General features: G+C 27.1%; 1 protein-coding gene and 1 long non-coding RNA gene across 3 annotated transcripts; one reads left to right on the top strand and one right to left on the bottom strand.

Annotated features, from left to right (window-relative positions):
* Positions 1 to 532: 532 nt before the first annotated feature.
* LOC136090588 (uncharacterized) lies at positions 533 to 8,259 on the bottom strand. 2 transcript variants are annotated; one of them, XR_010643542.1, is made up of 4 exons: positions 7,991 to 8,259; positions 1,086 to 4,229; positions 948 to 1,016; positions 533 to 712 (listed from the first exon to the last, which is right to left on the bottom strand). It is a non-coding gene; the product is annotated as an uncharacterized LOC136090588 (long non-coding RNA). The 2 variants fall into 2 exon arrangements; XR_010643541.1 differs by lacking the exon at positions 7,991 to 8,259 and having other exon boundaries at positions 1,086 to 5,030.
* Positions 8,260 to 13,142: 4,883 nt separating this feature from the next.
* Positions 13,143 to 14,923, top strand: LOC124805882 (carbohydrate sulfotransferase 11). Its single transcript, XM_065817176.1, has 4 exons — positions 13,143 to 13,302; positions 13,591 to 13,643; positions 13,912 to 14,151; positions 14,228 to 14,923. The coding sequence occupies exons 1-4, from the start codon at positions 13,215 to 13,217 to the stop codon at positions 14,819 to 14,821; spliced, it is 975 nt and encodes a 324-aa protein (XP_065673248.1). The 5' UTR covers positions 13,143 to 13,214; the 3' UTR covers positions 14,822 to 14,923.
* Positions 14,924 to 15,943: the final 1,020 nt, after the last annotated feature.

Genomic DNA, 15,943 nt, shown 5'->3' with positions numbered 1-15,943 from the left:
TATGTAACCCATGTGGGGATATTTATTTTGTCCCATGTGGGTTTCATATGGTAAATCCCACATGGATTCCATATGGTAAATCCCATATGGGATACGCGTGGGTTTTTACCATATGTAACCCATATGGGGATTATTATTTTGTCCCATGTGGGTTTCATATGGCAAATCCCACATGGGTTTTATGTGGTAAATCCTACATGGGATATAGGTGGAAAACACTACATGTTATAGATCTTGATTGCCACATATTTTAATCCAAATGGTATAAAAGTAGTCAATACTAGACAAATGAAAGTCCGAATGCTTCTATTTTTAAAATTTTTTTAATTTAAAAATTACTTAAATAGTAATTTAAAATTAATCATCGAAGCTTTCAGAGAGGCTTAACTTAATCTGGTATTTGCTACTTTATCCCATTTGGTATTCAAAATGTGCAGCATTTTTGATCTTTTACATGTGATGTTTTCCACCTATAACCTATGTGGGATTTACCTTAAACTATTATGACGAAATTTTATAAAATTAAAAAACGTGTTGCAAAATGAATTTATTTTAAAATAAATGCTATTAATCAATACATCCAAAATGAATATTAAAAATATTTTTTCTTTTGCGATTTACACGCCGTTTTTTGTCGATTGAATTAATTAAATCGCTTCGGCTTGCATAATACCAAGGTTTTTAGTATCTTCTAACTTTCTTCAAACATTTTCTAAAAAAAAAATATATAAATACAAATATATATATAAACATAAATATATATATATATATATATATATATATATATATATATATATATATATATATATATATATATATATATATATATAAATATATATATATATATACATATATATATATATATAGAGAGAGAGAGAGAGAATAATTATTTGTGAATTATTGACTACAATAATTCACAAATAATTATTTCCTAATTTATTACTTACAATGACTAACGTATTATGGGTGATTGAACACATATTATGCGTAATGACCTTGAACCCATGAGGAGAATCCTAAAAAAAAGTGATCAATTAGGATAAGTAGTTAAACAAAAAAACAAAAACAAAAATGTGAAAACCTACTTTTTCAATGATGTAGACGTTGGGTGCAATAGCCACTGGATGCAAAAGTATCTTTACTTTTTCGTCACACATACACGGCCTTCTATAATAACAGGCCTTGACATCGCGCAAAATGCTGTAAAAACTGAAGGCCGAATAAACTTTTACTTTTACTTATTGATATATTTTTATATTAGGTAGGGTGTAATGGCAGTCTATGTTTTCTAATAATAATCTCTAGTAAAGACGGAAATATAAAAAGAAAACCAAAAAATTGTTAAAAGATAATCATATTTTTCGTATTTCAAATTTCATTAAGAATATTTATGTAATATTAAATAGTATCAATAACAAGCAGAACCATATCAAAGTATATATCTATATATTAGAAAGATAACTGTATTTTTAATTTTTTTTGCTAAAAATGGTAACAATAAAAATCACCAACAATAAAAAACACCAACAAAAGTTGATTCAAGCAAAAAAAAAGTTTTATCAATATATCTCAACAGGGTAAATATTTACAAATCCAAACATATTGAGAGACATATAGGCTAATGAGAAAACAAAAAACATTACAAGTAAATAGCATAATAAATTACAAAACTAATTTTCACATAAATTATGATAGCTTTAGTATTTTGGGAGTGGTAATTAGTGAGTAATTCTTTAGCAGAATATTAGAATATACTCTGCATTGTTTTTTTGTGATTTTAAATTTATATTTAGCAGCAATGAACTGAAACTGAGTAACACAAAGTGTTCTGCATAAAGGGTCAGTAGCACCTTGAAAAAAAAAAAGCAAAATATTGACCATTAGAAAAGAGTATCAGAAGGAATTTCAAGCCTCTGTTTAGGCTATACAGATAACTTCCATATTTATAATAATAATTGGTAGAATTATCATAGATTTTTATTTCGCTTTTTTGCACATAACCAGCTATGTAAACTATAGCCACTAATGTAGATTTATTAACTGAGCTTTCAAGATCATGTATATTATCCAGAATTTCTTTTTCATCAGTAGATATCTCTAAAACATGTCACAAGTATGACCATTGATACCATCAACAAGAATGTCAAGTTGTAATATCAATTTAGTATGTTGAATATTAATTTTTTCAATTACAGATTTAGCGTTTATAAGGTAAGTACCTCCAGATCCCTGTCGAAGCTTAGGAAAAGCTTTTTCAAGTGGATCTGTTGAAAACCAACCTAATAAGACATACTTTGCTCCATTACTCAACAAAGTTTCTACGAGATCAATAAAGCCATAACATGAATGGGCTATTGCATTGCTAGTATCTAGCGTAAGCTGTTTTACACGCTTACCTGTAGGTTTCATAAAATTTGACAGTTCAGCAATATCTCGTAGCAGTTGTAACTGTTGATCACCAACTGAGTGGATTTCTCCGCATAATTCATTTCTAAACCGAATGCCAGCACCAGGTGCTTTGACATTAACAACATTCGAAAAATTATTTTTCAATAAATACAGCAGTACCTTCAAATGCTTTATTTTCAATCTCTGGATGCGTTCTCAATGCAGCTACTGTTTCTTCGCAAAAAACAGACAAACAAAACTTTACAGTATGTCTTTCTATTGGTTTTGGATAAACTGGTTTAGCTGTAAGTTTAGAGAGTTTAAAAAGACTATTGCACTCAGTTTTATATAATGTTTCTAAATCACTCCACTTAGCCAAATCCAGTTCTTTATTGTTTAAAAATTGAAGTTCGTCAGTCTTTTCTGTCAACCAATTGTTTCGTATAGATTTTTAGAGATGCACATAATCATATAATAAATATATACCTGATGTTGATAACCATGGTTTACTATCAACTGTTTTAAACATTCCAAAAAATCTTTGATTTACACGGTTACCATCAGTAATTATTACTATTTTCATTATTATTTATCGTATCAACAATTTGTTGACATTGAGCAAACTGAAATTCAGAGGAAAAACTTGAAACAGGTTGAGCTCTACATATAAATTCTGGACCTCCAAAAAGACATTTAATCATAAATGATAAAATTGTTTTAGCTAACTTTTCAGGGTAGTTTATTATACTTGACCAAACAAAGCACCTCTTTGGTAAAGTAATGAAGCTTTGACATAGACCTAATCAATTAGTAGTATGGAAGTTCTTTTCAATGGATTTAAATTCATAAAAATACTATTTATGAAACTTAGGTCCTCCATTGAGCTTATTTTTGAAGTCAATCGTGTTAAAATCCTTATACTTGGTAACTTGTAGTCAATACACAAACAATCATATAAACTTCGTCGCATAACAAAATACTCATATGCTCTACATATAATATCTGAAGTATATAAAACTTCACCAACATTAACTTTTCTCATAGCATTAAGGTGTTCGAATAGAATATTTGACTGAAGCGAACTTTCTTTATTTTTTAAAAATCTAACTGCTTCAAATAAAGCTGATTTTGTTTTTATTAACTTTAATTTGTTTACAGCTAAAGATGAAATATTACAAGTTGTGCCATTATGGTTAGCTACAAATGAATAATCATTGAAAATTACTAAAATAAATAATGGAACACCAAGTTTGTACATTTTTGATTGTATGTGTAAACTTTTTTTATTAAGCTGGAAAACAATAACATCGTTATTATCACTTAACAAAGATTGAATATCGTCAAATATAAGTTCATCCTCTTTTAGAAAATCATTTAACTTATCTGGTAAAATGCTTCCAAAACCGCTTGAAGTTACAGTTTTTCTAACTTTACTTGCTGGTGTGGCTAAACAACTAGGCAGAATATTTTTTAAAACAGATGGTGGGTTTAAAGGTCATTGCTTCCCATATTTGCTTTCAAAAGGTGCTTCATTTGGCCAATGCAGTTGACATACTGCTGTATAGTAACAATAAAACCAGTTCTTGGGATAGCGTCACTACATCTTTTTCTCTCCTCTAGATTCTTTGGGAAATTATAAATTGATATATTGTAGTTGTAGTTGTATAAATTGATATTTTTGTTGTAGTTGAAATAGTTCGACTTACAAAGAGATACACAGCATTTTAAAGGCATTTTTAAGGCATTTTAATTATTAAAAAAACTTATTGTTAGTTTGACAATATTATTACCTTACAATGTTAACGCCTTGAACCTTACAACGTTATCGTCTTGAAGTTGCGCTATCTAATTTATAAACCAATCAAATTTTAAAGATTTATTAAAAAAGCGTGAACACAAACTTTCATCCAATGTTAAAAGATGAAAATGTAAACACAGTATTAGGAATTGGCCTTCAGTTTAACAACTTTGTTGTGTAATGTCAAGGCCTGTTATTATAGAAGGCCGCGGTCACACATAATATAATATTCTGAAACTAATAAACAAACATCTAAATCTCTATAAGTAAATTTATTCTTTGATCATTACCTTCATATCCTATCTTATTTTCATATCATAATCTTTTATGGTATTATTTAAATAACATATCACAACAATATTATTAAATTTGTGATGTTCAAATATCATATGAACATTCTCTAACATGTTCATATGATATTTGAATATAGTTCTTGAGTATATTATCTGTAAACAATTGACTGATGCAAGTTCAAATGTTTTCAAAAACCAAGCATGCATGCATGAGACACTGCAGTGTCCCACAAAGAAATGCTGGTTTGAAAGTCAAATTTTCTTTATTAAAAAAAAAATTAAAATAGGGGGGAGATAGGGAGGTTTCTGTAACTTTTTTTAGGCTCCAAAACTTTAAACTTTATATATAATAAGGTTCATAAAATTTAAGGGACTTACAAAGTACATTGAGGAACAAAAACAGGAATTTACATAAACTTTTCAATTTTTAATCTGGAGTACCACAGTGTAATTGGGAAAAAAGTCTCTGGGTCCAGTATTTAAAGTAATACGATCTAAAGTAATATATAAATTAAATTAAATGCTTTAAAATGCATGCAGTTATACATATAACTCCTGATAGTTAACTATAAGTATAACTAGTTATACATAAAATTTATTATATAAACTTATTTTTTAAGGTTATGGTTGAACAAATTAGTACCAATTAATTCAAATTCAAGATTTAGTTCAAGTTCAAGCTCTAATTTGTTCATTGTTTTTTCACTATTTTATATTTATTTGTTCAAATTTGTTAACTAGTACTAATTCTTACTACAGTAAGAATATTTATCATTGTTGAACGTGATTTTATTAGTAACTTAATTTTACTTTCAACATATTTTGACAACACCCTTTACATTTTAAATGATGACAGCTTTACTTTTCTATTGATGTTAAATTTATTACGTTTTAATAACTCAGATTGAATTTTAACTGAATTATTGTAAGCTTTGTTAGGGTTTGTTTTATATCAAATGGCGTTGTAAATAAAGTAAAAATAATATATATATATATATATATATATATATATATATATATATATATATATATATATATATATATATATATATATATGCATATATATATATATATATATATATATATATATATATATATATATATATATATATTTATTATTTAGGCTATGGGATCATCCATAAATAATGCCAGTAGATAGAGGGGCAGTGTGAGTTTAACAATAATTGGCAATGGGGAGGGGATGTTGAGACCAAAATAATGTCAATTAAAAAATTGAATTAAAAAAAAAAGTAAAATATTTTATTTTAAAAAAAAGTAAAACAATTTATGCTAGCTATGAGCAGGTTTTAGAGGTATTTACACCAACAATGTGGTCTAAAAAATTCTTGCTTTTGTTGCTTAAAACTGTAGAGGATCATAGGAAAAACAATTTAAATTCAGAAATTAGCTTGCTTATCTGAAAGAACAATTTATGTTTTTTTTTTTTACTTTTAGTACTGTTGAGAATAAATGTATAATTGAACCAGAAAAAAATTGATGGTATATGCATTTTTTAAATTATATTAACAATTCAGATATACCATCATAATATGATAACAAAAACTGCCATCATTTTTAATGGGAGATGGCAAAAAAATTGACTGAGTTTGATAGGGTGAAGGGTGAAGGTGTTCAATAAACCGGGTCATCATCTGACATCATTATGCATAGATGACCCTATAATTTAGGTAAAATAAGTAATCAATTTGCCATATTTCTCTTTAGAAAGTGTAAGAAAAAAGCATTGTTATGCTGAGAACCTACCTATTGAGCAAGCTTTGACCACTTATTTTATAAATTTGAGAGACAGAAGTGGAAGTGCGAATCACAAAAGAACTAATAACAAAGCTCTAAATTGATTTTAACTTTGTAGACTAACATTAATATAGTATTTAGAAATAATAAATGAAGTTTACATGATTTTTATAATTTGTATTTATTTCCATTAATTATCAGTTGTCAGTCTCTATTTTATAAAATGAATTAAAAAACTATCTATTTATAGTATAATAATAATACATAAATACTAGTTTCCTAATGCTATTATCATCACAATGTTAATGGTATTCGTTTTAAAGTGAAATTTTGTATCAATTTTATTGTTTTTATGTTATATATATATATATATATATATATATATATATATATATATATATATATATATATATATATATATATATATATATATATATATATATAAATTAGTAAAAAACACTTATCTAACTTTTATCTTCGACTTGAAGTTTCACCATTGCTGGATCATCAGGAAGAGTTCCTGATGATCCAGCAATGGATCACTCCACAATGGATCACACTGAGCACTCTTCCTGATGATCCAGCAATGGTGAAACTTCAAGTCGAAGATAAAAGTTAGATAAGTGTTTTTTACTAATTTATTATTGCTCTGTTCTTTAAGAACATTGAGCACTCTATTTGTAAAATACACTAACATAATTTACATATATATATATATATATATATATATATATATATATATATATATATATATATATATATATATATATATATATATATATATATATATATATATATATATATATATATATATATATATTATTTTTACTTTATTTACAACACCATTTGATATACAACAAACCCCTACAAAGCTTACAATAATTCAGTTAAGATTCAATCTGAGTTATTGAAACATAATAAATTTAACATCAATAGAAAAGTAAAGCTTTCATCATTTAAAATATAAAGGGTGTTGTCAAAATATGTTGAAAATAAAATTGAGTTACTAGTAAAATCACGTTCAACAATGATAAACATTCTTACTGTAGTAAAAAATAGTACTAACTGATAAATTTGAACAAATAAATATAAAATTAACAAAAAAAAATTTAACTTGAACTTTACCTAAATCTTGAATTTGAATTAATTGGTACTAATTTGTTCAAGCATAACCTTAAAAAATAAGCTTTTATAACAAATTATATGTATAACTAGTTATACATATAGTTAACTATCAGGAGTTATATGTATAACTATATGCATTTTAAAGCATATTATTTTATTTAAACATCACTTTAGATCATATTACTTTGAAAACTGGACCCTGAGACTTTATTCTCAATAACACTGTGGTACTCCAGATTAAAAATTGAACAGTTTCTGTAAATATCCTGTTTTTGTTCCTCAATGTAGTTCGTAAGTCCCTTAAGTCTTAGGGACCTTATTATATCTAAAGTTAAAAGTTTTGGAGCATAAAAAAAGTTACAGAAACCCATCTCCATCCTATTTTTTTCTTTTTTTAATAAAGAAAATTGGGAATTCTTCGACTTTCAAAACTGCATTTTTTTGTGGGACACTGCAGTGTCCCGTGCATGCAAGATTGGTTTTTGACAACATTTCAACTTGCATCAGTTGTTTGCAAATAATTTACTCAAGATATATATTCAAATAACTATTATATTATCCTAATAATAAGTCTATTTGCACAAATCTTAATCTTATTTCTATAAAGAAAGATAAACATTATTCGTGGTACTTATATACTTGCTTGCCATTCTCTATATTAATATAAAATATTTTCACACAATGTAAACGTAACGCAATGCTATGTCGATTTAAAAATTTCATCTTAGTTTTTTTAAAAAATTTTTTTTTTAGTTTCCAGCTTTCAAATTAATTCCCATGCAAATCCCACAGGAAACCCACGTGGGATTTCCCATGTGTGTAAATACCATATGGTTCCCACATGTAACCCATGTGGGATTACCCACATGGGTTTAAGGTGACAAATTTCCATACGGATACCACATGGAAAAACCGTCCCACGTAAATCCCATCAATCCCACACGGAACCCACGCGTAACCCATGTGGGACGCGGTTTTATTTTTCACTGGGATAGCGGTAGCACTTTTATTTTATTTTTATTTTAAGTATTTTCTTACATATTTGTAAAAAAAAGTGAGTGCGTCTAAATTTATGCAAACCACTGTATAAAGAAAATAATATGCGTTCAGAAATTTTTTTTTTTTTAAAAATTAAATTTTGGGCCCCCTTAAATTGTGGGGCCTGAGGACATGGCCTCATTTACCACGATGATAATCCGCTATTGTGTATAATGCAAATTCTTACACATTTTTTTAATTTTTATACAATTATACATATTTTCATTGCATAAAATCTTTTGATATTTTTACTTTTATTATTATTAGTGGCTGGATAGTTCAGTTGGTTAGAGCGTCAAACAAAAAGTTAAAACCCGGACTGTTGTACGATACGAGTTCAAATCCTGCCACCGCAAACTTAGCGCTTGAGTAGTACTTCGGCACGCAATAATGTTGGTCAATAACAGACGTTACTTTGGATTAGTCATAATGTCTATTGTGGCTGTTCCTATATGAGCCAACAATATCTTTGGATATAACATTGTATAAAAAAATAAAGCATGAAAATTCAAATAAATAAAAAAACTACATTAATACTTTTATTAAAAGTTTTTAGAGAACTTACCCACGCACAAATATATGTTGAAATATTAAATTTTATTTTAATACCGAATTATTAGCACATTTTTGTCGGAAAACTTTAATTTATTTTCGACGTTTATTTTAAAGTATCTAAAATTCAACGTTATTTCAACGTAATTTCAACGTTATTTCAACGTTAATTTTCAACGTTAATTCAAAGTTAATTTTCAAGATTTATTTTTAGTTTAAAATAAACATAAAATTAACGTTGAAATTTTCAACGTTATTTTTTATCGTTGAACTAACGTTGAAATAACGTTATAATTTATATCTTTATTTTTCAACCATTTCGCAACGTTGAAATAACGATGAAATAATGTTATGCGCTTGCTGGGTACCGATCTAAACCCTTAAAATCTTCTGAATCTGCCGGCTTGCATGCCTTAAAACTCAAAATAATTGCTAAAGGCTTCGCAATTCTATCAATAAAATCTTTCATTAACCCTTAAATTCTGGAGAAGTACCAACTGTGTGGAAATTACCATGTATTAGTTAGGTCTATAAAAAAAAGAAGATAAATTACTTGCTGAAAACTATAGATCTATTTCACTAACCTCTGTAGCCGGTAAAATCTTTAAAAAACTTGTAAAGAACAAAATTTTAAAGCACATTAACGATAATAAAATGCTCTCTGCAAATCAAATCAAATTAGTGCGGCCGTGGTGCAGTGGTTAGAGCGCTCGCTTTATAAGCAGGAGATCCAGGTTCGAAACGAGCTTTGGACATATTTTCGCGTCAGAGTAAGGAAGGAGGCGTGAACTTTCTTAATGTTCTCAGTGGTCATTTCTACATCTAACCTCAAGTGGAAGCACACATATTCAAACAGTTGCGCTTCAAAAAAGCTAAAAAGATTATATCTAAAATCACTTAAGTTTCGGCGCCTTTGACGCAATTTAATTCAAGTCTTTAAATTATTAAATCGCTTTGATATAGTTAACAATATATCTGCCCAATATTTATAAACTCCTTGTCTCGTGGTCACCATTCTAAAAAAGGAATTAGTATGTTCCAAACTGTCTTCCAAGACACAATCATTTGTATAATAGATCAGCAAAATAATGGAACAAACTACCTGAGCAAATAATTTTCTGCCCCACTGTACTTTCTTTCAAAAGTAGACTTGATTGACAGACCATAGATGCAGAAAAAATTTGAAAAATTAGTTAAAACTGGTTGTTAATAGTGGAGTGTTTTCCCTGCTCGCTGTATGTATACATTATATGTAAATAACAATTAGTAACAATTATATGTAAATAACAATTAGTAACAATTATATGTAAATAACAATTAGTAACAATTATATGTAAATAACAATTAGTAATAATAAAATAGTAACAATAATGTCTACCATATTCATGATTTTCATTAACCTACAGCTTACAGCGATTGGCAGCAGTCTTGATCAGTTATGTTTACATTTTTAAAATTACTTTTAAAATTAATTTAAAACTGTATTTTTAATTCAGAAATATTTGTGTCTGAGCTTTTGAGAATTGAATTAATAACATCCATTAAACAAACATCAGTTTGATATTTTACATAATTTTTTATTGAAGTAAAGTCAATTCTTTTTTATCTACAACTTTTTAATTTTTTTATAACGGATATTGAGAGAAACCTGGGTATCTAATAATATAAAATGTAATCAATACATACAGGTTGCAACACGTAAAGCGAATATGATACTCAGCCTATTCAGAAAAATATTTAGATCAAAAGGTATGAAGCTTTGGAGTAAACTATACACTACGTATGTTAGGCCGCATCTGGAATTTGCTGTTCCCGTATGGTGTCCTTACTTAAATGGTGACATCAAAGATTTTGAAAAATTCAGAACAAAGCAACAAAAGTACCTCATGATTTAATAGGATTATCTTACGCTGAAAGGTGTCGGCGTCTTAATTTTAATACTTTGGAAACTCGTCTCGACGTGGCGATTTGATTCAACAGTTTAAGCGGTTTCAAGATTATCAATTAGCATAATCCATCAATTTGCAGATCATTATCCAATGTTCTAATGCGTAAATTCACATATAATAATACTCGCCATAGTTTCTACACAAATCTTATTTTCAATGATTGGAATAACTTGCCAATAGCATGCAAAATGGCTCCGTCAGTTCATGCGTTTAAGATCAGAATTGACAAGTATTTTTTTTCTACAGTTGCAAATAGTAAATATTTTACTGAAGATGAGCTGCACGTTTATTAATTCGTGCTTTAGCAGCTACAAATAATGACTTTTTAGATTATCTTAACTGGAACACTTAAGGAATAAATATTTATTAACTAAAGTTGTCTCAACAATGAAAACATTTATGGTTTGATTAAAATAAACTAACAACCCTACGGTACTTTTAACCATAGTTTAACTTAATTTATTGCACTGTTATTGGAAATAAATTCGTTTTTGCAAAAATACCATTTTGTTTTAAGAACCAATTGTTTAATAACCATTTTGTTTTAAGAACCAATTTATTGCACCGTTATTGGAAATAAATTCGTTTTTGCAAAGAAACCATGTTTTAAGAACCAATTGCCAATCAAGGCAGCTGGTTCCCTAAATTGCAACAACTATATTCCTTAATCAGAGCAGGTTCTTTCCATTTAAATAAAACGCAGTTAAATCAATAAAAATTGATTTAAAATAACTTTTATCTTTACAGTGAAAATTTAAACAGTTCATTCAAAACTTATCATAGGATTAACATTACCTTTAAAATTAAAATTCTACAAACAAAAAATTGTGTAAAAGCTTCAACTGTTATGATGTTTTCTTAATTTATTGATTAAAAATCACTAAATAAATATTATTTTTAAGGTTTATGGTTGTTACTAAGTATATTTTAAATTGCGCTTGAACTATTTCTAAAACCTTTTGATTACTGATTAAGTAAGGAAAACTTTATAGTTCCAATTAAGGAAACTTTAGACTATTTTGTTATATCACTGCAATATCAACTTGTTATATCACTGCAATATCATGCAATCATTATATCACTGCAATATCTTGCTTGTTATATCCTGCAATACCAACTTGTTACATCACTGCAAAATGATGCTAGCAGCAACTTATAAGATAAGTTTATATCACTATTTGCATTTTAAATCGCATTAAACACAAAATACAGTATAATCTATAGCAGTATAGTTTACCCTGCGCAATCAATATAGTGCGAACACAAAATTAGATAACCGAAAAAAATTGACACAAAAAAGATTTAAATCTTTAGTAAACATGCTTTTTTTGAGGGATATCTTTTAAAATCTTTCAAAACAAGTTCCAATTAAGGCGCTGGCAGTTAAAGCAGCTTTTCCTTAGATATTTGAGTATAATTAGAGTATAATTAAATAATTAAAAAAAAAGAACTTTAAACAAGTGTTCAAATATTTAATTGTTTTGTCATTTATTAATGATATTATCATAAATACATTACATTTATTATTTATTATGTAAAAAACACATTAAATTTATTAATTGTCGTGCAAAAAAGACATTAAATTTATTTATGTATTAAATTTGTACAACACTAACACTGTACTTTTGAATATTTCAAATTTAGTTTTAATTTCTATTAACCAAATTAAAAAATCAATCTATTTTTTTTATACACAGAATTAATTTTTTAATAAAATGATTTTATATTAAAATATTTATCTTCTCCAATACAGTTTATTAGGTTTTTTAAGATGAGATATGTCATCTTATTTTTTGCTTTTTTAAAATATTTTTCAAACCTTCAAAAATTTAAGAACAATTAGAGATCGTCATAGGGTCATTTTGGTCCTAAAGTCCACGCATAATTTCTTGTTTATTTCTAAATCGCTGCAAACACTGAAAATTGAAAACTTATTTTGTTAAAGCAATTAAAAACAACTATATTTTAATTTGCTATTAACGGAAGCAAAACGAAGGTTGTTTCCGTTGTGATTATGAAAAATGTGAATTTTATTGCTTTTTGTAATATATAAAAGCAAAACTATTCGTACGAAAAAAAAAGTTTTTTTTAAAGCTTGTTGCCTCATAAAATATTTTTAAATTCATTTCAAAATGTTTCTTAATTATTTTTTTTTTTTTTTATTTATTTATTTTGCACTATTTTTTTATTTTTTTTTATTTGACTTTTTAATAATCTGTATTTAAAATTATATTTTATAGACAAAAAAAGTACAAATTAGAAGTTAAAAGTCAAGAGATTGATTATTAAAAATATAACACAAGGTAGTTTTAAACAATGGAATATAAAATGATACTGATAATGTATATTTTTTGTTCGAGTAAATCGATTATATATGGCTCAGGTAATCAAACCGCAAAAGCTCGTAAGTTTAAATTAACTTTTTTTAATTTAATTCAAATTTATCTGACTTACTTCTACACACACACACACACACACACACACACACACACACACACACACACACACACACACACACACACACACACACACACACACACACACACACACACATATCTAATTTGCCTCCATACATGCATACATATATATATATATATATATATATATATATATATATATATATATATATATATATATATATATATATATACATAATTTATTATTTTCAAAAGAAATCTCATGTTTATAAGAGGTAAAAACAATCACTTTGGAATAAAAATGTTGTCTTCAGTTAGACATGACGAGGTAAAATAAATGTTAAAAGCTTTTTCATATAAAAAGCCAAAATACTAATAATTAATTATTATAATAATAATAATATTTATGAAAATCTTCATTTTGTAAACTAAAAGTTATGTAACTACAGAAAACATTTAAGTGGGTTTAGTACAAAGTTGCAGCATTAATACGAGAAATCTTAAAGTTATATTTACTTAAACAATTTATTTATTTATTCTAGTACTCTAATTTATTTAATAACATTGGTAAAAGTAATTTTAATCTATTCTTTTAGCAAAATGTTTATTCAACAGGACTTTTTGATCAACAAGAAAAAAGACAGACAGTAATGCTCGAATTTTGTAAATCTAATTTTTCAAGTAAAATAATGGACGATCACATGATTTACTCAGACACAGAAAGTCTTCTTTACTGCTACATACCTAAGGCTGCTTGTACAACTTGGAAAAGAATGTTTCAGCTATTTGATGGAAAAATGGATTTAAATCAAATAATGGCTGTTGAAAAAAACGCAGTAAGTTATTAAAGTCGAATAAATCATAACACTGGTGTTATTATTATGATATACATGTTGTTTATTTTCGTTTCAGGTTCATAAGCTCCATTATGATAATTTTACAAGCCTGGATGATGCACAAAAGGATTTTCGTCAGAAAAACTTTTACTCATTTTTAATAAGTCGTCATCCATTTGAAAGACTTTTGTCAGCGTACAGAAATAAATTTCGGGATCCTTACACAACGCATTATCAAAAGAGTTACGGCTCAAAGATTCTTCGATTATATAGGAAAGACCTTAAAGAAGAACAGTATATGAAGGGAGAGGGTGTTACATTTCAAGAATTTATTAAGTATGTTATATCTGGAAAACCTTTTGATAAACATTGGCGTCCTATGACACAGCTTTGCTCTCCGTGTCAATTCAAGTACAAATACTTGGGCAAAATGGAAACATTATTTGAAGACGCTAACGCGATACTTCAAAACACTGGTATATCTCAAAAGTTTATATTTCCCTCCAATTCAAGAGATCGTTATAAGCCAATTTCAACAACCGAAATGAAAAAGCAATTTTTGAGTTTAAAGACTTCAGAAATTAGAAAGTTATACAATATATATAAAGACGACTTTCTTGCTTTTGGTTACACTCTACCATATTACATTAAAAAACTTATAAAAGTGTAGTACTCAACAAATTTTTATATGTACATATGTAATATATATATATATATTTTGAGTATAGTTTTATTTCATGTAATTTTTATTATAGTATTTAATTTTTAACAGATAAATGTATATTTAAGATTTTATCAAAACACATGTAAAAAAACAACGCTTTTTTATTGTCTTTAATTGTTAAATGTATAACAAGCTACTAATATAAATTTAATTAAAACAATCTCTTCTACTTCAATAAAATTAGAAACAGAAACAAATGTAAAAGCTGAAGGGTTGAATCATATAAAGAAAATTTTTTGAAAGTTTACTAAATGTAAAAAATGTCTATACAAATATTTTGTTTTTCTTAATACGCTCAAATATAAAAAAATCAAGATTGCGAAAGCGCTCAAAAAATTGAAAAGACACCAGAAAGTGACTTGTAGCAATATACTATTAAATATCATTCTAATAATAAGAAAACCTATTTTTAAAATATTTAAATATTCATCTCACGGTGCATAGTAACATGCTCTAAGACCTTGTAACATATCCCCAGAATTTTTTTTTGTTTATCATGAGAAGACTTATCCTTATTCCAAAATGCAAAAAACAACTTTTTTTACCGGAGGCCTTGTGAGAAATCATGTATTATATTTGAGTGCCCAGTAATATTGTTGTTCAAAATAGGTAACTGAGTGACATGCTCAGACGCAATTGAAAACATGAGCAGGTCTTCAATAGAACTCGTACAAGAACAATTACAAGTAACACAGGTCAACAATTTTTTCGTTGTTGGTAAGCAAACAATACATTTTTCATAGAGCATTTCTCATTTTGATTTCAAATATGCAATTTTTTCATTATCACGTCAAGTTGTTAAGATATTTGGGTTCAAATTTTTAGGACAGGGTTAAATCCCTAATATTAATTTAAAAAAATTATTACAGCAATATACAACAATATTACTGGGCACTCGAATATAATACATGATTTCTCCCCAGGCCTCCAGTAAAAAAAGTTGTTTTTTACATTTTTGGAATAAGGATAAGTCTTCTCATGATAAACAAAAAAAAATTCTGGGGATATGTTACAAGGTCTTAGAGCATGTTACTATGCACCGTGAGTTGAATATTTAAATATTTTAAA

Source organism: Hydra vulgaris, chromosome 14, assembly GCF_038396675.1.
Source record: "Hydra vulgaris chromosome 14, alternate assembly HydraT2T_AEP".
NCBI classification, from domain to species: Eukaryota; Metazoa; Cnidaria; class Hydrozoa; order Anthoathecata; family Hydridae; genus Hydra; species Hydra vulgaris.
The sequence above is the reverse complement of the archived record's forward strand: the minus strand, read 5'-3'. Positions and strand labels throughout refer to the sequence as shown.

Excerpts from the sequence above, each read along its gene's own strand:
- LOC124805882 (XM_065817176.1), top strand. The coding sequence starts at position 13,215 with ATGGAATATAAAATGATACTGATAATGTATATTTTTTGTTCGAGTAAA. Across the intron at positions 13,303-13,590 it reads TAATCAAACCGCAAAAGCTC|GTAAAAACAATCACTTTGGA; the intron begins GTAAGTTTAAAT and ends TGTTTATAAGAG. Across the intron at positions 13,644-13,911 it reads CTTCAGTTAGACATGACGAG|CAAAATGTTTATTCAACAGG; the intron begins GTAAAATAAATG and ends CTATTCTTTTAG.